This window comes from Myotis davidii, unplaced genomic scaffold (assembly GCF_000327345.1).
Source record: "Myotis davidii unplaced genomic scaffold, ASM32734v1 scaffold13, whole genome shotgun sequence".
Taxonomy (NCBI): Eukaryota; Metazoa; Chordata; class Mammalia; order Chiroptera; family Vespertilionidae; genus Myotis; species Myotis davidii.
Window position 1 is genome coordinate 1,518,221 of NW_006286243.1, and position 23,567 is coordinate 1,541,787.

Below are 23,567 nucleotides of genomic sequence, written 5' to 3' on the forward strand. Positions count from 1 at the left end.
GAAAAGCCTGCTCAGTATGATCCTGAGTCTTGTTTTGCTTATGGCTCCTTACCTCACTAACTTTGCCTCTACTAAGAATTTTGAATTCCTATTGAAGTCACTCCTCCTTGATCTACTACAAATACCTCCTAACTTATCTCCCAGCTTCCTTTCTCTCTCCCTCTTCCCCTTCTCCTTCTCACTTTTAAAAATAACTTTTCTAAAATGCAATCCAGAGCATGTTATCTTTTCTATTTAAAACCCTTCAGTGTTACTGACTTTAAGATAAAATTCAAGTCTCCTAGCATAATATGAACTGGCTCCTGCTTTGTATGTTCTTCATGATGCCCCATATTTACATCTGGTTTTCTCATGTTACTAGGCCTGAATTTGCTTATCTGCCTGCAACAAGTTCTAGCTGAGCTGTGCAGACTCAAACATATCTCTTGGAAGCATTTTTGGTTCTCCCATCCTCAGTTCCTCTCTTATATTTGCTTCGATATAAGAGAAAATGTGAGTGCTTTAGGGGCAGAGATTGAGCTTTATTCCTCTCTAGTTACAACACTCAGCACAGTTCCTGGAACATAGTAAAAGCTCAATAAAATATTTCTTGAATTAATGTCTCTTTAACTCCCCCTCCTTCAGCAGCAGGGAAATAGAGACACAATTTCTCTTTACTTTATGATATTTGGGCCAGCCTTCCTTTTCACCGTAAACATATTTATATGTATTTTTAATATGCAGCAATTTTCATCTCCCAAGAACAAAGTAAGCCTTGTTTATTATCAGGATTTCCCTCAAAGAAAAGTCGCTTCTGGTTTTAATTTGCTCCTTTGCCTTCAAGGATCAAGTCATTAGTGGAAGTGGACAGAGTAGAATGCTCTCACTCAGACTCAGATTTAAGTTCAACTCCAATTTCAAGTCTTTCCCTCTGTACCGCCCCTCTAAGCCATTCCTGAGGGTAATGGTGTGTCAGGACCTGTGCCAGGCACTGAGGACGCCAAGGCAACAAATGGGTCTAGGCCAGGGGTGGGCAAACTTTTTGACTCGAGGGCCACAGTGGGTTCTTAAACTGGACCGGAGGGCCGGAACAAAAGCATGGATGGAGTGTTTGTATGAACTAATATAAATTCAAAGTAAACATCATTACATAAAAGGGTACGGTCTTTTTTTTTTTTTTAGTTTTGTTTATTTCAAATGGGCCGGATCTGGCCCGCAGGCCTTAGTTTGCCCACGGCTCGTCTAGGCCCTGCAGGCCCTTAGGATCCAGTGGCAGAGAGAAATGGGCAGACAGTCACAAGAAAGGACCTGGTTGTCATAGAAAAAATGCAGCTAACTGCTTGCTTCGAAGACATTAGGTCTTTGCAACTTTCATTTGACCGAGCAGAGGTATGTGACAGAGAACTGGCCACTCTAGTGTGCCTTTGGCCTGTAACTACCCACTCACTGAACAACCTTAGGTTTTAGAAACTTCCAACTGAGCAGCACAAAGTCAGGTCTGTAAACAAGAGGCTCCTCTCCCAGCCATCAACTCAGGCCTATTTTGGGACTTTAGACAAGACCAGGAAAAGAATCCATCTCTGGGAAAACATGTCTCAGCCCTCCTGACTGGAAACTTAGTTCCTGTGACTATTTTCTGAGTTATCTACCAGATAACTGGAGGATGGCCCCACCATCCTCCAGGCCCCTCGCTGAGAAATCTCCACATCACTGTTCTTCACTTTCTGTCTCCACACAGTCCCATCCAGTGGGTGGGTCTTTCCCCTGGAATATCTCTAGAAGCTGCTCCTGTGGGTAGCCTCTTAGCCTCCTCTACTTGCTGCTTTTTCTGCTACACCCTCAACACAGTCACTTGCAACCACCATCCCACGACTGCCCTGTTTATTATTTCGGAGGGTAGGGTTGGTCTTATCATCCATTGTTCAGAAACTTCCAGTCTCATATCCTTAACAAGGCCTTCGTGGGGTATCCTGTCAATTTATTGAACCCTAGGCCCTTTTATGGATACGAGATCCAGCCACAATGAACCTCATGGACCGTTTTTTTACCCACAGCCTTCCATGCCTGATCTTGCATATTTCCTTTGCCCTGCAATTCCCTGTGCCTTCCCGTTCACATGACCAAACCCAGCTCTGTCTCCTCCTCCCCAAAGCGCCTTCCCTTCCCTAACCTCACCCTTCTCCCTGTCCTCAGTATTTCAGCTCCCTCCTCCACAGCATTTCAGACAAGCTGCCTCCTAAATCAGTGATGCCTGTTGGTAATTAATTTCCCGAAGGCAGCTTCCTCCAATTGCAAGGCCTTGCACAACCCTTGCCACAGCATGGGCACTGGAAACATATTGGGTAAACCAGTAAAGCAGGACTGAATAAACAACCTCACTTCTAGTGAGGCTGACATCAATTCTCATTTAATGGGCTGCTAATCCAGGGAGTGGATTATCAGGAATGGTGGTTATCCTTGTTTCTCTTTCTCTGCCTCCTCCTCCTCCTTTCAAGTCTTCCTCTTATCTTTTCCTTGCCCTTGGCTTCTGCCTTTTCCCCTCCCCCATCGCAGGCCTATTAATGAACTCCTTTCCAGTGAGGAAGCTAGGGAAATAAGAGAAGGCGTAATGTGAACCCATCCATGCTGCTCATAGGTGGCAGCTCTGGGAAACAGCTTGGTGGGAATGAAGACTGAGTTTACACATGTCAAAATTTAGTTGGAGGCACTCATTTCTGCTATCCCATGGAATACTAAGACGTGATGATAGTAATTATACCACTACTTCTGATTTCTCTGCACCCTGTGTCTTCAAAGTGAAAGTTCCTTTTATTTTCAGATGATCACTGTAGGGAAGATCAGTATCTCTCCTTCTCATTTTTCCAGGTTGTCAGGTGAGACTTGGGTGTTAATTCAGGTCTGCCTTTATCGATCAGTGTGATCTTGAGCATGTCATATATCTCTCTGGGGCTCATTTTCCTCCTTGACATTATATTTGGCCTTTGAACAATGCAGGAATTGGAGGCACTGACTCCCCACACAATAAAAAAAACACCCACCTGCACATAGCTCTGGCCAGTGTGCTCAGTGGTTAGAGCATCCACCTGCTCACCAAAGGGTCACAGGTTTGATTCCTGGTCAAGGACATGTACCTGAGTTGCAGATTTGATCCTCAGGACACACGCAGGAGGCAACCAATGGATGTTTCTCTCTCATATCAATGTTTCTCTCTCTTTCTCTCTCTCTCTCTCATCCCTCTATCATCTCCCTTTCTACTTTCTCTAAAATTCAATGGAAAAATAAATCCTCGGGTGAGGATTAATATATTTTGTACATTATGTGTATTATATACTGTATCTTTATAATAAAGTAAATTAGAGGAAAATGTTACTAAAAAATCATCAGGAAGAGAAAATATATTTATAGTACCGTATTTATCGGTATCATTGAGTTTAAAAAAATCTGTGCAGTTCAAACCATGCTATTCAAGGGTCAAGTGTACAGGCAATTAGACCAGATGAGTTTTTCCTTGCAGAGATGCAACTCACTGTTCAGTGATCATAACCAATTATGTAATAAGTCACAAGCAATGCACTACTGCTAATAATATATTTTTAAAATATAAAGTAAAACAGTGCCAATGCCATCCTCACTTTCTCACATTCCTGGATTATTTTTGAGTGAGAAAACAAGGGGGTTTTCAAATCATGGCTTCACCAATAGAAGTGAGTGGTGTGCATAATCATTTTTCATTGAGTATCTTGACAAGAATAAAGAGTTTCAATCTACTGGACCAGGTGACCTCCAGGGTCTCTTCTAGTGCTGGCACCTGAATTTTTACATACCAGCTGGACCATGCTCCTGGGAACCAAGAGGCCCAGCAGGTGATGCCAGTTGCCTAAGGTCACCTCAAGGGCTCATTCATGGAACTGAATCTACAGACCATTCAGTACCCCTAGGAACTTAGGCTTCATTGAAGGGATGGGGTGGAGTGAAGTTTTCTCCTTCCTTCCCAACAACATAGACCTCCCCAACTCCAGAAAGGCCCTTGTCTTGGGCTTTGAGCAAAAACGAGAGCAGTGAAACCAAAGCAGCCCACTGCCTCTGGTGTGCCTGACATGGTGATCCCTGGCCCTGCTCTCAGCTGTCAGCTTCCTTCCCCGTGATCACCAGGACCACCCATGCAGACAGGAAGTGCGCTGAGCCCACTCCGAGCCTGTCAGTTGTAATGGTGAGGCAGGTCATCAGTTGAGGGAGGCAGCAGGGAGAGATGTATTATATTTACATTTTTCTAAATTGTGCTGGAACCAGGGCCCAGGGCCCAGCAGGCATGGGGGAGGGGCCATGAGGTGAAGGGGAAGCTGGGAGGGAGGGTTAGGCTGGGATTCAGCCTGGAGGAGGGGGTTTTGGTGGTAGAGAGCTACCTCTGGGCAGGATTCCTGGTGGGGATGGGCTGGCTCCAGACAAAGAGAAACCTGAGAGTGAGGGATTAAGCTGGAAAAACCTGTGAGGGGAGCAGCAAGCTTTCGAGGGAATCTCCAATATCAAACCCTTTTCCTGAAGAGCTTACTAAGAAGGACTTCAATGGTAGTTCCCCATCCCCCACCTCTGAGGGGAGAAAAGAATGCTGGCCCAGGAGCAAGCCTTGACATTAATCATCACTGTCCCCAACCCCAAAATGGGGCTTCAAAGCTGCTTTACCACAGCCCCTCACAGCCTAGTTTTGAGTTTTCCTCAGGGCCCGATGAGAGGAAATGCTTCAGTTGCTTTAAGAGCTGCTAGCAAAGTTGTCTGGACACTTGCAGCAGTTGAATTTTAGAGAGTGGGATTTGGCACCAAAACACAAGCCTGAATTTAATCCTATAAGAAGAGTTTAGTGACAAGTTCCCAAAGACTCTCCTGATAAAGTTTTATCACCCTTTTATCAGATAAGTCAGTTATGCAATTGTTGGTTCTTCTCAGCTGAACACCAATGACCTAGATTCCTGTTATTTACTAAATTGTGATGGGCAAGATTTGTGTCTTATTTATTCACAGCACTTAACCATAAGGCCTGGCACACAGTAGGTGCTCAATAAATGTTTGATGAAGAAGGAAGACACAGAAAGAATGAAAAAAGTCACTCTTTAGTGAGGACCGTGAGAACAAAATGACAGTTGGACTTTATAGACATCAACTCTTATCAGTGCTCTTCACATACCCTGACTGTACTGATTTAGCTGGGACAGTCTACCCCCTTTCCTGCCTCCAGAAGCCAATATTCTTTATTTTGAGGTGCTTATAATCAGGGAATGCTATTCTCCTAATTAAGTTAGGGTTGAATATTTACATTTTTCCATGGTAAAAGAACGTTGAATTTGGTTGACATCTCAATTCTCTCTAGTTTTAAGGGCAGTTTTCCTACAGCAACTCAAAATAATGGACTTATTGTTTAGGTAGTTCAGGCAAAATATTCCATGTAATAGTCAACTATTGCTAGGATAATGCTTTATAACAAATACCTCCAAAGTCTCAGTGACTTAGCACAGAGACAGAGAATAAAGAACAATGTGAAGAGCTGGCTCCAGACATCACTAGGGACCCTCCCCTGGAAATGATCAAGTAAAAGTGGCCTATTATTCAAAAAAGAATATAAGGGCTTCAGATAGAGTGGTAACTTAGGTGACACCCAAGATTCCTTCCAACTTCAGTGTTCTTTGGTTATGGGTGGTAGGGATCACACTAGGTAATTTCCAAGTTTCCAAAAGATGCTAAATATATAAAATTAGTCCTAAGTGTGCCTTGGCTATATGTGATAAAATATCCCAAAATATCTGCCCAACCATTAGCACTGAAGCCTGCACATTCTGTCCACAGAACTCCAAGTTTTGTACTATAAGGCAATGACTTAAAGACCCAGGAAATTCCTTTCCTTGGGCCATTCTGCTTATACAAACTGAGTCATCCTACCGGATAATCAGGCATCTGCCATCTTCTCCAAATGGCACCTAAAGGCAGTTCAGGCAGCATTCAGGGTTGCATTCCAGTATTTCTGGGAAGTAGCATGAGTCACAGGCATTTTTCTCCTTTGGCTTCTGAAGAATACTTTGCTCGTCATTATCTGTTATAGGAGTCCCTCTTCCCATAAATACTTAAAAGAATATATCTGGATGCCACACCCCTCCGTGTACCACAGAAAGTTTCTGACATGCAGGAGATGCCCAGTTAGTGGTTGAGTGAACAAATTTGGGACCACAGCCCAAATAAGTAGAGGGAGAAGGGAGAGTAATAAGGGATGGGTGGATGGGAAGAAGGATGGATGAATAACTGGTCCTCACATTCCCATTATATAGGTGGATAAAGTAAACAAGAGTGAGTAAGGCAGGTCATTCATTGGTTCACGCAATAAACATTTATTGGAAATTTACCAGGCTGTTCTCTGGAAATCAGAAATGTATCAGTAGATCTCACCAACTCAATTCTCTCTAGTTTTAAGAAGCTGAACTAGGTCCATTGATATTGGATTTTTGAGGTGGCATTAATGCAGGCCAGTGGGAGCAATGACATAGAAAACAGCAGGGATAGAAGACATGTATAAGTGACTAAAAACACTTTGGAGAATGGAAGTATCTGTATGAGAAGAATATAAATCAGATTAGAGAAGATCCAATAAAGGAAACTTCAGATGTGAGAGTAACCACGGATGGGGAAGGGACACGGCTGTGTTAGGGTTGAATATTTACATTTTTCCATGGTAAAAGAACGTTGAATTTGGTTGACATCACAAACTATCTTTGCTTCCCAGCTTCATCAATTGGTAGGTGTGTGGACCTGGAAAAAATATTTCACCTCTCTGAGGCTCAGTCTTTTCACTTGTAAAATGGAGATAAAGATACTTGACACTGAAGATCACTTTATAAACCAGGGAGCATGCAGCCTGGGCATGATAGATGCAGCTCCATGATTTCCAAAGGTTTGGAGTTTGGCTCAGAGGACATGAAAGGGGAACACTGGGCAAATTTTTCTGAAGACCATGGCCCAGGCCATTAAGCCTCCTGTGGCCAAAAGCCACATTCTCCTGCCCCTTTCTGTACCCATCAGTAGGGTTTACCTCTGAAGGCTCCTATGACTCTACCCTGGCTCCCAAGACATGTCATGTTGTCAACCTGAGATCCCTTGTTACAACTAGACTTTGCTTGAGTAGCAGGACTCTTAGAAGTCATTGGTCCTCTCTACATCTGAAGAAGCTAATATTTTACCATTTATGTGTGGGTGAAGAAAAAGTGGGGACTAAGTCTCCCTTAATCACAGAGAAATGAAGAAAATGCCTTGCTAATCTATCCCAGTGTTACATTGATTTGTATGCAGTAAACTTGTAGTAATTAAGCTGTTCATTTCAAGCATGTTTCTTCCTGTTACGACTTCCAGGGTTTCTGTATTGAACCTACCATTGTATAAAATCCCATGCAGATTGAAAGGAATGCCATGTATTGTCTCTGTTTCCTAAATAATTTGTGAATTTGGATCAGTGGATTTGCAGGAAAGATCTGAACAACCAACCATATGGCAAACCTTTAGGTGCCTCTTTTACTTGTCCTCCAAGTCAAGTCCAGGGGTTGTGAATCTGTGAAGCCTCATGGACCCACTGATGAGAATGAGTTTCTCCTGCCCCAGTGCTCCACTGCACTCTGTTAATGCTGCTGTTAGAATTCTAACTCCATGACCCTGGCAGGGTTTGTTTACATGTCTATCTTCCCCACTGCATGCTCTGAGCTCTTGGAAGGATGACACAGTAATCTAGTCATCTTTGTTTTCTAGCAATGAGCATGGTGCCCAGTATATAGAATGTGCTCAGTAAATGCTTGTTGGATAAATAAACTGCATGAATGAATGAATGGTGAATGATGGATATTGAGAACCCTCTTATATTTCTATTAAGACTTCTATTGTTTCCCTTCACAATAGAGAACCATGCTGAGGAACCCGCTCATGCCTTTCTTCTTGTTATCTTAGTCAATCAACACTTGCAATTCTTTTTATACTGGGCATAGCCTTGAAATATGGGCTGATGAAGTAAATAGTGATGACCTTCCCTGGCTGTGTTTTTTAACATAAGTGTTTATATTAATGGGTTGTGTCTAGCTGAATCTTTTGAGTATCTGCTTCCTGGGTTAGAAGACAAACTCACATCAATGTGTCCCTCACTTATGCCCTTGTATTGCTTATTAGTAGCGCATGAAAGGGAGGAATCTTTAGTCCCCAGTTTCCAATCCCCTTCAGCAGACTGTGTTGCTTTTAGTAAATTATAGGAAGTTAAAAACAAAGCTATTGTTATTTTTATTAGAATTAGACTCTCCTAATTGACTGTTTTCACTCTAACTTTCTTCAAAGTCTTCTGTGCAAATTACAGTTCTGAGAACTGCTGTGTGGAGATATTTGTACTTGTATCTCTATCTCGCCTCACCATCACTAACTGCAATGCTTTCTGTTCAGTTTAGTTGTCTGCTTTTTTGTGTGTTTGTATTTACAGCTGGTGAAAATAAGTTTGCATTTATGAAAGGATAACCTCTGGGGATCTGTTAATGGGATGGGGGCCACACTAAATTGTGAGGATTCAGAAAAGAATGAAATATGTTCATGGTCTCAAGGGACTTACCATCGAGGGAACAAGTCAAATAAACAAATAGAGTGATGTGTGTAAGGAATTATGGGCATGATGAGAAGAGATGCCATGGTGCCCACTGGGCGATGTAGTAGGGACTAGAGTGGAGTAGTTTTTTTAGAGAAGGTTAGATTTGGGTTGAACCTGAAAGATAAATAGTAATTCATTCAGCAGACAAAAAGAGAAGGAAAATTGCAGACAGTAGTAATAGGTGCAAAGGCTCGAAAATGTGGAAGACATGGTGAGTTTGGGGAAGTACAAATGATTTTGAAATGGTTGGAAAACAGGCAGAGTTGGTCTCCAAGTATAGCAGCTAAATATTAGCCCTGAGACCAGAGCATAGATGGGAAGGAAATGTATCTGGTAAAAATAAGTTAGGGTTATATCACGAAGAGTCTTGAATGCCAGACGAATGATCTGGACTTTCTCGTGTGTGTGTGTGTGTGTGTGTGTGTGTGTGTGTGTGTGTGTGTTGGAAAGGTTGATATTTACATTGAAGAATTTTAAATAAGTGAATAAAAAATCAGAGTTGTGCTCCATCAAGAGCGTTTCCATCAATCCTGACCAGTTCATTTTATTCTACCTAATATATATATACTTTTTCTTTAAGCAGATGGTCCTGGAATGTCCTTGCTGGATGCCATCTTGTTTAGTTTAACCCCCTCCTCTTTGTTATTTTAACCTAAACCCAGGTAATCAAGGCCAAGATTTTAATTGTCTCCAGCATCAGGCAGAATAGGGCTGGTGGTTATTTTAAAAGGCCCCTGGCTGCTTGAGTGAGAGAGAAAACCAATGGGGTTTGTGCCCAAGAGTATTTCCAGCCTTTGTGCTTCCTGCTCAGCATTTCTGGGGCACTTTGCAACAGGCTTTGTAAAGATTTAGTTGAAAATCAACTATGGATTCTTCCTTAATTGACTTGGCCAGGCTTAATCTGTTATTGGTCAAGCCAAGCTGGCTTCTATTATGCAGTACACTGAGGATTTCCGGCGTTGCTCTTATCCTAATGGAGGCTGGCTGTTTTTAGAAGCAGATCTTGGTGTTGGTGAAGGCCGGTATCATTGTGTCCTCTGAACTGAATCCCGAAGGACGCCTATCTGATATAGCATTTAGACCTTTGACTACCAAGAGTGAGTCTTGAATTTGGCATTTATATGCTAGAAGGTTGTGTTTTGTTTTGTTTTTTGTTTTGTTGTTTTTTTGTTTTGTTTTTCTCCCTAAGAGATAAAACAAAACTTCCTATTTGTTTCTGCCTCTTTGTGTTGATTTGTGGAAATGCTTAGGGTACCCAGTCCAAGGAGGCAAAGGGACATCTTCAGAGAGTGGCTTCTTTTGGCCCAGGAGACCGAGGAGTGACCTCAGAAGACAGGGCAGGGCTGTCCTATCACTGCAGGCCAGCACCTCTGGCCTTTTCTGAACCCCCTCCCTTGAGGTTGTCCAGTCCTTAACACATAGATTTACATGGCTGGGGAAAGAGAATAGACATTGTGTTGTAGGGTTGGGATAATTTGTGAGCACTATTAGCATTGAACCATTACTGGAAATTATTTGTGTCAACCGAAGAGGGACAAAAGAGAGCCTGTGTCTGGAGAGTTTATGGAGATAGAAAAGCAGACCATCAGGGCAAGCCCAGAGGAGAAAGCTCATGTCTGCCTCTGGAGTTCATGTGAACTAAGGAGAGGAGTGGAGAGTCCCATTTTTCCTATGATCCTGGAAGGATGTTAGATTTCCTCGAGCCATTTGCATGAGTGTGATGACGGCATGCTGTATATATTTATGGTCACTCAGAAGTAACTTGCCCCTTCCCCACCCCTATCAGTCACTCCGACAAACCCTTGCTGGTGCTTTGAAGAGTTTGTACAGTTTTGCTGGAGGAAGTCACTTATGGAAAGAACATTTACACTATAGAGCTTGCCAAAGAATCAAGATCAACTTAGAACTCTATAAAGAAAGATATAGTTATATGTATATACATAAACATAGACAGTTATTTTATAGGTTTTAGAAAGCCAGTCTAACATCTGATTTGCTTTCCTTATTAATTCCTTTCCCCTTAACTTCCTTTGCCCTTATCCGCACCCCTGACTCTAAGTGAATTCCTCAGCAATGTCTCATTTAAGAGATGCTATAGACCAGTGGTTCTCAACCTTGGCTGCACATTAGAATCACCTGGGAATCTTTTTAAAATCCTGATTTTTGGGCCTCATCCTCTGGAAATTCTGTTTCTTTGTTACTAATGTGGCCCCACCCCATAACAAAGAAATAGAATTTCCGGAGGATGAGGCCCAGAAATCAGGATTTTAAAAAGATTCCCAGGTGATTCTAATGTGCAGCCAAGGCTGAGAACCACTGCTATAGACCCTGCATTTGAACTGCCTCCCAGAGCTTGATTTTTAAGATTTCTCCTCCACAACCTCTCCCCAGTCCCCTTTGACCTCAAAGTTAGCCAAGCCAAATTTCCATGGCCCAACCTTGACAAACCTGTGCCTTCTGGTGCATCTTGCCACCAACTGGCACCTGTCAACCTCCTAGAACCTGCTGAGCACCCATTGGGCATCAAGGACAATGGCAGGGATAGGGCTGTATCAGAGCAATAACACACATTGTGGGCCCAAGTGAACTGCTGATTCAAAAGCAGTTGTGCAAATGTTCCCCATGTGTTTTCTTTCTTGAAACTTTTGCTGTGATGAGGGCTATCGCTCTGTGAACTTTTATTTTTTAGTTTTGAATCCCAGTTTTTCATTCTTTATTTGAATATTCTAGAATCTTGAAGCTTGTCCAAGAGAATGAGAATCATGGCACTATAGCAAATCAGACCTGAAGGGAATTTAAACTATTATCAATTTATCAATGAAGATGCTGAAGTCCATTGAAACAGAGAATTGTCCAAGAGCATACAGCCAGTGATATCCAGGACTAGCAGTCCAGCTTTCTAACTTTTGTTTAGTGCTTTTACCTTAAGTTTGTGCTCATCTAGCATAGAAGTATGCAGTATGCATCACAGCCATCTCTATGTATTTATATTTATTCCAATTAGAGTAAAATTGCACATAACAGGTAGCATTATTGAGTAATGAAGTGGCTGACATTGTTCTAAACACTTTATATATGCAATAACATTTACCCTTATGACAACCCCATTAGGTGGACCTTATTATTATTATTATCAATTTACATTAGAAATACCTGAGACATGGAGAAGTTAAATAACTTGCCCTTAGTATATAGGGAAATCCTATTAGATTTTAATTTTCTGGCACTGTGTTTGCATCAGTAAATATGTACTGAGCATCTGGAATGGATGAAGCCCTTTCTAGTGGGAAATAAAGACCTGTGAGTAGCTCCATCCCAATAGCATACAGTGATGGCTGCAACAGGCATGTACAAGGAGTGGGCATTGGAATGGTTTTGGGTATGCATAGGAGTTTTCTAGCTTGAGAATGAATGAATGCTTATTGTGCACCAATGGATAATATGTTCAGGGAAAAACCAGGAGGGCGAGAAGTTCAGGGTGCTAAAAGGCAGAAGCATGGTGGTTGTGGTGGAGATGTTGGTAGACAGGGCTAGAGAGGCAGGTTGGGAGCCAACTGTGAAGTACCAGCATTCCAAGATAAGAAATTTGGATTATATCCAGTAAACAGAGGGGAGCCAAGGGAAATTTTTATGAGTAGGGAAGTGACAGAATCAGGACCCAAGAGACTATAGAAGCATAGAACAACTGGGGACAAGGACACAGTGAGGAGACTGGTGCAGTTGTCCAGGTGGAAATGAGGGCCTGGACTCCTAACAGCAACATCTGACAGGCATAGGCTGCTTCCGCTTGCTTTTCACGCTGCTACTAGGGCTTGGAATGCTTTCTTTCATCCAGTCTTGCTGGAACTGCAGGCCCATCTTTGAAGGCTAAGTGTAGGTGTTTGATATGGAGAGTCTCCTTAGAACAGGCATGCATGCTCCCTCCTTTGTGCTCTGCTGTCTCTGTACATTCCTCTTCCTCCCTCGGCACACATAAAGTCGTGTTGCACGTCTTTGTGTACATTTCTCTTTTCTGCTTACACCCAGCTCCTTGAAGGCAGAACTAGACCTCTGCCTCCTTAAATACTTGGCACAGTGCCTGACATTCAGTGAACTCTCAATAAATGTGAGATGATTGAATAAACTTACTAAATAAAGGCAGCGACTATGGATATGGAAAGAACAGGCCAAATTTGGGAGATGATTTTTTTAAAGTTACATCAGGGTTTGGAAAGCCATGGCCCATGGGCCAACCACAGCCCCCTTCTCTACTGCTTTTGTAAATAAAGTTTTGTGGGAACACAACCAAGCTCATCTGTCTACGTTTTGTCTGTAGCTGCTTTCATGCTACAATGGCAGAGTTAATTCATTGTGACAAGACCAGATGGCCAGCAAATGCAAAAATGTTTACTCTCTGGACCTTTGCTGTTAAAGTTTGTCACCTCTAAGTTAAGTGACCAGGATCAGTGAATGGAAAAAAAAGGCGGGGGGATGACGGAGAGAAAAAGTCAAGACTTTTCCTTTTCTCTTATCTAGTACAGCACTTGGATCCCAGGTGATAGCATTGACAAGTAGGCCTGCAGGGACTGAGAAGGCAACACCCAGGACTGTGGGGCACGAGGAAAAGGGAGCCTAAGAGAGCGAGGTAGAGACTGTATAAGGAACACCAGGGCTGTGAGCTACAAGGCAGAGTTGATCTATGTCCTGTTTCTCCCTGGTGAAGCTTCTCGTGCTTGTCCTCTCTTTTAGTCATCCAGTTTGGCTTTGTTACCCTCTTTGTGGCCTCCTTTCCTCTGGCACCTGTGTTTGCCCTCCTCAACAATGTCATTGAAGTGCGGCTGGATGCAAAGAAATTTGTCACGGAGCTGAGACGGCCAGATGCTGTGAGAACCAAAGATATCGGTATGTCCCCTGTTTAGAGGCGGTAGAAAACCCATCCCCACCACCACCTTCTCACTGTGTTGGGAACCCATAGGGTTGGGGAAGCCCTTGCCTCTTCACCCCTTTGAGTTTCTCATACTCATCTTCAGAAATTCAGGTACTGGGAGGCTTTCAGAAGCTATGTTATCCACCCCCAGTTGCACCCCTGGTTTCTAGACAGGGCAGTACCTGAACCTCTCCAGACAAGCCCACTCCTAGGGGCCCAGTAACCCTTCCCCAGTAACATGCCTGCAGAGCATCACCCTGAGCCGCAAGGTTGTCATCACTGGGCCAAGGGCAGGAGTAAGCCAGACGCCTTCCATTCTGTCTTACAGGGATTTGGTTTGACATTCTCTCCGGAATCGGCAAGTTCTCCGTTATCAGCAATGTAAGTGCTTACGTTCATGACACCCTAACTAGTCCTTGTCACTTCTCAGTCTTTTCCATTTGGAGCTTTATTTAAGATAGGTCCCTGGTTAATAGTGTGTACAAACCTTCTAACTCATCATGCTGTTGCCAGAACCATGCCACTTAATTGTTAATTTCATTAAGAGAAAGGAGGGTAATTACCCACCACAATGCAAAACTTCTCCTTAAGAGGCAAAATCAGATCTTTGCTCAGAGCCAAGAATAATGAGGAAAGAATTCCACGTATCTATCCATCTCTTTCCTTTCTTTTCTACTCCTGAGCTAAACAATACCTGGAGCATTGCCCAGGCTGCAATTCCTAATTACGGTTCCTCCAGGTTGTCAATATGAACTCTTAATTATCCCCATGGCACTGTGTGGGTGAAGATAGGATACGGAAGAAGAGGGGTCCTACCTGTTGTGACTTCCTTAACTGCCTTGCCAGACATGTCCACATTTCAAAGGAAATCCTTCTGGGCACAAGCCAACAGCTCCTTTTGCTTCTGCCTTCTGTATGGATGGTGATCAGGCAGGGCCTCCTCTTCCATCTCTCAAGAAAATATCAGCCAGTTTAGTGAACACCAAGAAACCCATAGCCTATTTGTAAGAGAAACGTTGATCCTAGGTGAGACCTGGCTCCATATCAAGAACACATAAACTGGCTGGAGAGGTGTGAGGGGAGGCAGAGAGAATCAACTCATTGCATTTTGAATGTTTGATGTAAGAAACACACATTTTGAGAAATAAGGTGCAATTTGGAAAATAGATCAATAACTACTTTGGAGTTGTGTCTACTAAAGAAGAGGCCCTGAGTACTAAGCACTTTCTACCTATACAGTACAAGGAAAGAAGTTGTAGTTTACTGACCTCTCTGAGACTTTTTCACTTATCTTTGAAAATGGGAAAGAATAAGAGTACCCACCAAACAGGATCATTCTGGAAGTTAAATGAGATGATAAAAGGACTGATAGCCAGTGCTCAGTAGGTGTAGCTGTGCTTGTTATAAGTAGGTCACTCGTTCTCAAATATGGTTATGACCATTCACACTCATATGTACATTGAGAAAACAATGCCTAAACTACATTTTTAAAAAGGGCTTTAGCCAAAACCAGTTTGGCTCAGTGGATAGAGTGTCGGCCTGCGGACTGAAAGGTCCCAGGTTCGATTCCGGTCAAGGGCATGTACCTGGGTTGCGGGCACATCCCCAGTAGGAAGTGTTGAGGAGTCAGCTGGTCGATGTTTCTCTCTCATCGATGTTTCTGACTCTCTATCCCTTCCCTTCCTCTCTGTAAAAAATCAATAAAATATATTTTTAAAAAATCAATAAAATATATTTTTTTAAAAAGGGCTTTAATTGTTGATGTGGAATATAGTATAAACACTTGCCAAAAGAATTTAAGATTTTCCTCGCAGAAAGTATGTCCACATTCAAACATATAATCTTTCATTTGTCATTTGGTTTGCTCATAGACATTTATAGAGTGCTTAGATATGCCAGATGCTATGCTGGGTATGTGTGGTTCCATCCAGGAGGACCCAATCATTTACCCTCTGTGTCTCACTCTTCCTAAGTAAAATGAATGAAAGAATCATTTCCATTATATAATGTGCCAAAAAGTGCCAAGAGGTCATGGTCAAATTGAGGAAAGTGTGGAACCACATCCTTGGTATTCCTGGCTTTCTAGTGTTACTCAGCAGCAGATGTACCTGGTCATTCAGAATCCTTGCTCATTGTACTTAAGTGGCACTTCATCACTTGGTAATTTTCTCAGAAAATCGTCCACTCTGCTTTGGCTTGGCCAATACCCACTATCTCAGAGGTGATTTATTCCCTCCAGCACCAAATGGTGCAAATGGCTTAGCATTCTTTGCTACAGTGGTTGTAATTTACTCCCTTAACAGCCACTGTCTTATGGACTTGCTTACACATGCATGGCAAAGGTGGAAAAGCCAGAGAGCTCAGAGATAAGGACTTCTGCATCAATCAGAGCAGCAGCTCTGGATGGGGAGACCATGAGGGGATAGTCTTTCAGCCAGATGGGCCCTGTGCCAACTGGACAGCATCCATCCTGACCTCTCCTCAAGTGCTTGTGGTTTTGTTCCTCAGGCTTTTGTCATTGCCATCACCTCCGACTTTATCCCCCGCCTTGTGTACCAGTACTCCTATAGTCACAATGGGACTCTGCATGGCTTTGTCAACCACACCCTCTCCTTTTTCAACGTCAGTCAGCTGAAGGAGGGAACACAACCTGAAAACTCACAGTTTGACCAGGATGTTCAGTTCTGCAGGTAAAGTAATGATGAGGAGGAGGGAGGCAAAGGACCTGAAATGGTAGATCCAAATAATTATCCGGATGACCAAGACTTAGATCATTCTCCTTTCCCTCTGTCTCCTAACCCACCCCCAATTTCTATAAATTAATTTCATTTTTTTTTGCTTAAAGTATTACAAAGGGTATTACATATGTGTCCATTTTTCCCCCCGCCCTTGACATTCCCCTAGCCTCCCCTATCCCCCAGTGTCTTAAGTCCATTGGTTATGCTTATATGCATGCATACAAGTCCTTTGGTTGATCTCTTACCCTCCCCTCCCCTGCTTTCCCTCTGAGGTTGGATGGTCTGTTCGATGCTTCTATGTCTCTGGATCTATTTTTGTTCATTAGTTTACGTTATTCATTATACTCCACAAATGAATGAGATTGTGCGATATTTATCTTTCTCTGACTAGCTTATTTCGCTTAGCACAATGCTCTCCAGGTCATCCATGCTGTTGCAAATGGTAAAAGTTTCTTCTTTTTTACAGCAGTGTAGTATCCCATTGTGCCCACCCCCTACCCCCCTTTTTAAATTCTGTGACTGACTGGCAGAATTATTAATAGGTGCATGCATGGGGAGTATATTCTATATTTCTATCAAGAAAATTTATTCACAGAAAATAGATCATTCCAGAATCAAACCAAAATGATTTTTGGAACATCTGATTGTTTTTTCCTTATTCAGTACCAGTGAGGATTATAGGTTCACTAATGCAACTGGTTTTGAAACCTTAATGGCTTGGCATTGGTTATGTGATAAGGAATAAGACACAGTGCCTCCCTCAAGGAGCCTAGATAGAGGAGATGAGTAAGTAAATAAGCAATTAAAATATAGTTTTAATCATTTACAATGGTATCACTACAGGGAGCTCTGAGAGTCCTGAGGATAGAGGCCATGCACTTCACTTAGACTTAAGAGGTCAGGGGAAGCTTCAAGGGAGGTGGAATTTGAAGAATGAACAGTAGAAAAGTTGAAACTCCTCATTCATGTGACCAAGCTGGCCTGGGTGGTGAGCAGGATGAGAAGAGCAATGCCAGATGGTAAAGGGGGTGTCCAGGAAAGAAGGAGGTCAAGGGAGAGCCGTGTCTTTTAGGTGGAGGGGTGAGTTTGTGAGTGGTTAGGGCTGGAGAGATAGAGGTCAGTTTTAAGTAGCTCACAAGGCACATAAGCCAGACCAAGAAGAGCATGTTGATCATTTGGAAGTGTATGGATTCCCTCTTGGGGCAGCACAGAACCACTGAGGGATTTAAGGGAGCAGTGATGAGCTCAAACTTTTCCTTGGTGTTATCTCTATCTGCAGTGTGAAGACTAGTACATTACATTAAAAATAATGAGATGCCCTACTTCACAAAGTGAGCAGATACCTAGAGAACATGGGCAGCTTATATCTAGACAACCACTATCAAATTGGTGTATTTTGAAGGCTACCTTTCCTAGATGGGTAAGAATGTTGATGGAAACCTCTACCACAAATAGTCCTACTCAATGCATGCTGTGTAACCTTGTTTGGGTCATCAAATTCTCTGGAGATTTAGGAAGTTGAAGCATAAGCTACTAATGTTTTGTAAGCTAGGAATTGTTGATGGCTACAAAAAAAGTAAAGAGAAAGAAAGGGAAAATGGAAGGAAGGAAGAGGAAAAGAGGGAGAGACAGGGAAAGATGAGGAATGGAGAAGGGACTATGGGCGGGAGAGAGAGAGAGAGAGAGAGAGAGAGAGAGAGAGAGAGAGAGAAAGATTATGAGAAACAGAGACAATTCTGTAGCTAGTCCCAAAGCCTGTATTTAAAACTGCTTCCATGGTAGAATTTGATATTTGCCCTGATTTTCTGGCAAATGGTGTTGGGAACTCAATGACCCTTCTTATTCTTAGCTTTCAGTGACCTCTGGAAATAAATGTGGTCAAATAAAACAGGTCTTCGGCTCCAATCAAACCTCACCAGGGAAGAGGTGTCTTAAAAATAGCAATAAAAGTTAAGGCAGGTCTCTGGCTCCCAGCATTTTTGCAGCAACATTGGCCTCAACCATTCTAACCACTCTAGGAGGGCTGCTCCATAAACAGTCCAGTGACATCAATGTGCAGGCTGATTAGTGCCCATTTGACAAGGTCAAAGGACCACTGTGTCCTGCAGGATGGATGATGTCTTGGGCTCCTGGCTTAGCTGGAAGGGAGCAGAGCAATCAGCAGGGCAGGGCCTGGCCATGGATCTGGGTTCCAGCCTGGAGGAGCTGAGCTGGACATGGTTAACCCAATGGGTCTATTTGGAGGTACTGAACCTGAAGAAGCAGCATCCTTGGGTGGCCTTTGTTGGTTTTTTCTGCAGGGCCTAAGTTCTTTCATACCCTGAGGTCCTGTAAAAGCTTTTAAGAGGCGAGTTTCCTTCCAGTCCATGGCTGCCCTTCATCTGCTTCTTGTTGAAACCAGAGGTAAAGTCAGTTTTTCCGGGTGTTGCCTTTCCTGATCTTTATCAACCACTGGATTGACATGGTTCTCATTAGTTCCTAATTGGCTGTAGTGTTTTCCCTTGTTAAAGGCCAATTTCAGAAGGCAGTTTTAAGTAGCTCAGATGGTATGAAAATATTGTATGTAATTGTGTTCAACATTAATTTCCATAGGGACTATTAAATTTTTTTTACATACCACCGTTTGGAGTGGAGAAATGCATTTATTAACTGATTTGTAATATAACTAAAATCTCGTTTTTAAAAAAACTACTGATTGTTGATGACCAACTCCTCAGTTTGTTATTTAGGTGCCCTTCCTGCCCACTGTGATTGAGTCTTGTGATGAGTTGTGGCAGATGTCACTGTTACTGGTCACCCCTCCAAGTGAGGATGGGAGGGGGACATCTGAGCCAGGAGTCTTTTTTCCCTCTCCACACCACAGTTTCCCCATCTGTAAAATGAGGACTTGGAATAAATAATCACCAAAGATTCTTTTCTGCTTTAAAAAAATAGTAATTAATAACACATGTAATATATTAATCAATTCCTACAAAAATTCTAAACATTACAGGCAACCTCTCCAACTTTGTACCACCTGCACCCTAACCCCTGCCTGGTCCTAGGCATCTTCTCAATAGTGATCTTTTTCAGACATTTTTCCATGCATTCATATAAAATAAATTTGGAGAACCTTTAAGGTATTGTTTTATGGGTTTGTTTTATAATAATGTAATATATTTTGAGTACAAGGGAACCTGATATATTTAGGTAATATATAAATTCCACTCAATCAATGTAATTTTTCTTAGTGTTAGATCCAGATAAAACATTAATGTAATCTTAAAGCTAAAATATAATGTTGATTTTTGTACCATTTTCACTTATTGTATGGAAGTCTGTCTCAGTTAACACTATAACTTTGCTCCTGAAAGCTAAGTATAAAAACATATTTGAGTCAACTGAATATTGCTATTAATTACATTCTTCTTTTGAAATTTTGAACTTTTTTTCACTATAAAAGTAGTTCTCCTTAATTATAAATGTATATATGAAAGACTCTCTTCTCAGCCCCCTAATTCTGTAAGTATGTGTATGTATATATAATTCTGTATGTGTATAAATGCCTTAATACATGTGTATGTACATGTATTACATATACTACATATATAAATCATAGAACTTAAAATTTATATATTGCATAATTAATATATTAGTTATATTAATTATCTATACTAATAAAAGGGTAATATGCAAATTGGTCATGATGCCCTCACAGTCACGACTGGATATGCTAATTAATCACAACCAGTATACAAATTGACCATCACCCCAATACACAAGATGGCTGCCCCCATGTGGTCAAAGATGGCCACCACCATGTTGCCATAAGATGGCCTGCAGGGAGGGCAGTTGTGGGTGATCAGGCCAGCAGGGGAGGGCAGTTAAGGGTGACCAGGCCAGTAGGGGAGGGCAGTTAGGGGTGACCGGGCCTGCAGGGGAGGGCCGTTGGGGGCAACCAGGCCTGCAGGGGAGGGCCATTGGAGGGGACCGGGCCTGCAGGAGAAGATTGTTGGGGGTGATCGGACTGGCAGGGAGGGCAGTTGGGGGCAATCAGGCCAACAGGGGAACAGTTATGAGTCAATCAAGCTGGCAAGGGAGTGGTTAGGGGGTTATCAGGCTGGCAGGCAGAAGTGGTTAGGGGCAATCAGGCAGGCAGGCAGGCACGTGAGCAGTTGGGAGCCAACAGTCCTGGATTGTGAGAGGGATATCCAACTGCCTGTTTAGGCCCGATCCCTGTGGGGCTGGTCGCCCCCAACTGCCCTCCCCTGCAGGCTCGGTCCCCTGCAGTTCATGTATACTGTGGGATTGGGCCTAAACAAGCAGTTGGACATCCCTCAAGGGGTCCCAGATTGGAGAGGGTGCAGGCTGGGCTGAGGGACAGCCCTCATCTCTCCCCCCTATCCCCCAGTTCACAAATTTCGTGCACTGGGCCTCTAGTTAATATATAATTATTTATTGTATTTTATATAAATATAAGGAAAAGACTCTCTTCTCAGCCCCTACCCTAGTCATTCTCTTCCAGAAAAAACCGTTGTGTCCATTTGTTGTGGAAGTCTCAAGAAATCACATGCACATGTGTTGTCTTATTTAAGCCCCACTGTCTTTCTTTCATGTTCATTGTACACACATATAGTACACACATGTATGTATTCGTTTATTCATGGTTGGTGTGAGAGAGCTGGGGTATGTACCATTGGTGTACTCAGCACTGAGAGGCACGTTTTGTCAGCTCCACTTATGGATTAGAAAGCTGAGGACCAGAGATGTGAAATAACTTCCCCACCGCCTTACAGTTAGTGACATAGCCACTCCAAGTGCTCACTTGCTCTTTTAGACACTCTAGTTGTTTCACTATGAAAGACACTCCTTATTAGAATACTAAAGAGAACTTTCAAAATTAATGTTAAGTCCCAAAGAAAATAAAGGAGGACTGGAGGGGTGAGAGTGAGATCTATGAATGATTCCTAAAATTATATCCCCGAGCTTAAATCCCAGCCAGTAGATGCAGGAAGTGACCAGATATGGGTCACCCAGTGCCTGGCTGCCAAGTGGGACTGTAGGAAGACCAAATTCCCTAAACCAGGGGAAGTGGTCTGGTTTCAGAAAATACTTGAGCTGATGGGAATGGAGCAGAAGTTGATTCCCACCAACCCTGAGGCTTGCCTACATTTACACGGACATAGATCCTAAGAGAAGCCCCTTTCAGTTGTGGCATTGGCTGACTCTTTTTATTCATATCAGCATCATTGGAAACTTGGAGCATCTGCTCTTGAGTGCTCAGAAATCCTCCTAGAAAGCAGGGAGGAACAAGGAGCATGGGTGTATGTGCTCTGTCCTCTTTTAACAGAAGGGATGTGTTTCATAAGTTACCTCAGTCAAAGGAGAAAGAATAGCTACTGCTTACTGGGTATATATATCTGATAGGTCAAGTGGGGTGCTAAGTGCCCTTCACTGACATTTCATCTTCATTACAACTCTGTGAGATGCAGAAAGTTGAAGCCCATTTCATAGACAATGGCTTTGGCCATCAGAATGTGAAGGCACTTCATAGAGGGCATAGAACTGAAATGGTGGAGGTGGCATCAAGACACCTGACTCCAAAGCCCACTCTTTTGCCAATTCTGTGCCCTGGGCTTAGAAACAAAACAGACAAAGCAGGCAACTATTACCATGGTGGACAAAATTAAGTTGATTAACCACTTCATCTTTTGTGGATATTTCTAATCTTAAAACTAATTATCTCTTGTTTAATTAGTGTCTTCTAGTTACTCAATGAAAACATGTGATAAGCCTAACTTCTTAGGATGAAGGTTGTGGTTTTTTTAAATTATGAAATCTGAATTTATATTGGAATGTAAACAACCAATCATTTACCTGGTGGCAGAGGCTTACTGGGTCTATGTTTTTTTCAAACTATGAGTCATGGTTCATTAGTGGGTTATGAAATCGATTTGGTGGGTCATGATTAGCATTTTAAAGAATAGAATAGATTAAGATAGAATAGGATAGAATAGAATAGAATAGAATAGAATAAAGGGTGACCCAAAAAATGCATACACACTTTAACAGCTGATAGATAACTTAATTGATGTTTCTTCCTTTTCAGTTTTAACCCATTGGAATTAATAAATTATTCAAAGTGTGTATATATTTTTATAGAACACCCAGTAGAATGAAAAGAATGAAATGAAATAGAATAGAATAGAATAGAATAGAATAGAATAGAATTGAATAGAATTGAATAGAATAGAAAAATACCAGTGCATTGGACATAACAAGAGTATCTTTTGTGTAATTTTCATTTCAGTGACATATATTTATGTATGCATTAATTCAAAATGTACTTACTGTAGGTCACAGTTCTTAAAAAGTTAGCTTTGGAAAGAGAAATGTGAACAGATGTATAATTAATTAAATTGCATATTGTTCTTTTCTGTGGATAGCTTGTCCCGTAGTTCCTAACAGCACCCTTAGCCCATTGGCCTAGGTGTATTTCAAGTATAGCTTTCTGGACATATCTATATGTTAGTTTTTCCCTAGATCCTTAAATCGATGGATGTGCCTATTAGATTCAAAACATGTTTTGGATACTTAGGGAGAGCAAAGTGACATTTTAAAAAGCTGTGGTGAGTTAGTAGCAGAGGTGGGACAAGATTTAGATTATTTATGGATTCTTTCCAGACTGGAAAAAAGCAGGGTGAGCAATGGCTCTCATGCTGAGGTCAGTGAACATCTGTTCATTCATAGATGTAGCTAGAGAACAAGCGAAACAGGCTTTGATTGCAGCAGAAGGGATTGGGATAGACCTGGGGAAGGATTTCCCTGTGGTAAGGAGTGGGTGTGTGTGTGTGTGTAACACTCCTTGGAGGTCTTGAGAAGAAAAAGTAGGATCAATTCCCTTCTGCCATGGAATCCTTTGGGGCGGGAGTGGGGGGGCAGCGAAGGGGGGAAGGCAGGCAGCAGGACAGTGGGGAACCTGAGATTTTCCCATCCCAAGATATCCTTATTCCTTTAGCCACGCTCTCACTCACTCTCTCCCATTAGCAAGCATAATTGGAGCTGGCCGTGTTTCTGTCCTCAGCCACGGATGGATGTGATGAATGCCGTGGTATTTCACTGGGCTGCAGTTAGTTTTGCTTTTCATCCAAATGTCAAACCAAGCCTGCAACAGCTGTGATCAGCTGTTGGAAGAAGGGGAGTTGAGTGGGGAGGGGGCAGCTCCTGGCCTCTTGCCCAGCCCTAGCCAATTGCTTAGTGTCCACCTCTCAGTTTGTCTTTTCTGTTGCTGACTCCATTGCTAGGGTTTTTTTCT

The 23,567-nt window shown here is 42.5% G+C and overlaps 1 protein-coding gene across 2 annotated transcripts in view; it reads left to right on the forward strand.

The window, feature by feature from the left end:
• ANO2 (anoctamin 2, calcium activated chloride channel) overlaps positions 1-23,567 on the forward strand; it is a 316,751-nt gene that overhangs the window by 288,068 nt on the left and 5,116 nt on the right. For both annotated transcript variants that reach the window (XM_015559975.1, XM_015559976.1), the window contains 3 exons: positions 13,358-13,510; positions 13,864-13,916; positions 16,044-16,225. In XM_015559975.1, coding sequence (XP_015415461.1) covers positions 13,358-13,510; positions 13,864-13,916; positions 16,044-16,225 — 388 coding nt within the window. The remainder of the gene's footprint in view (positions 1-13,357; positions 13,511-13,863; positions 13,917-16,043; positions 16,226-23,567) is intronic.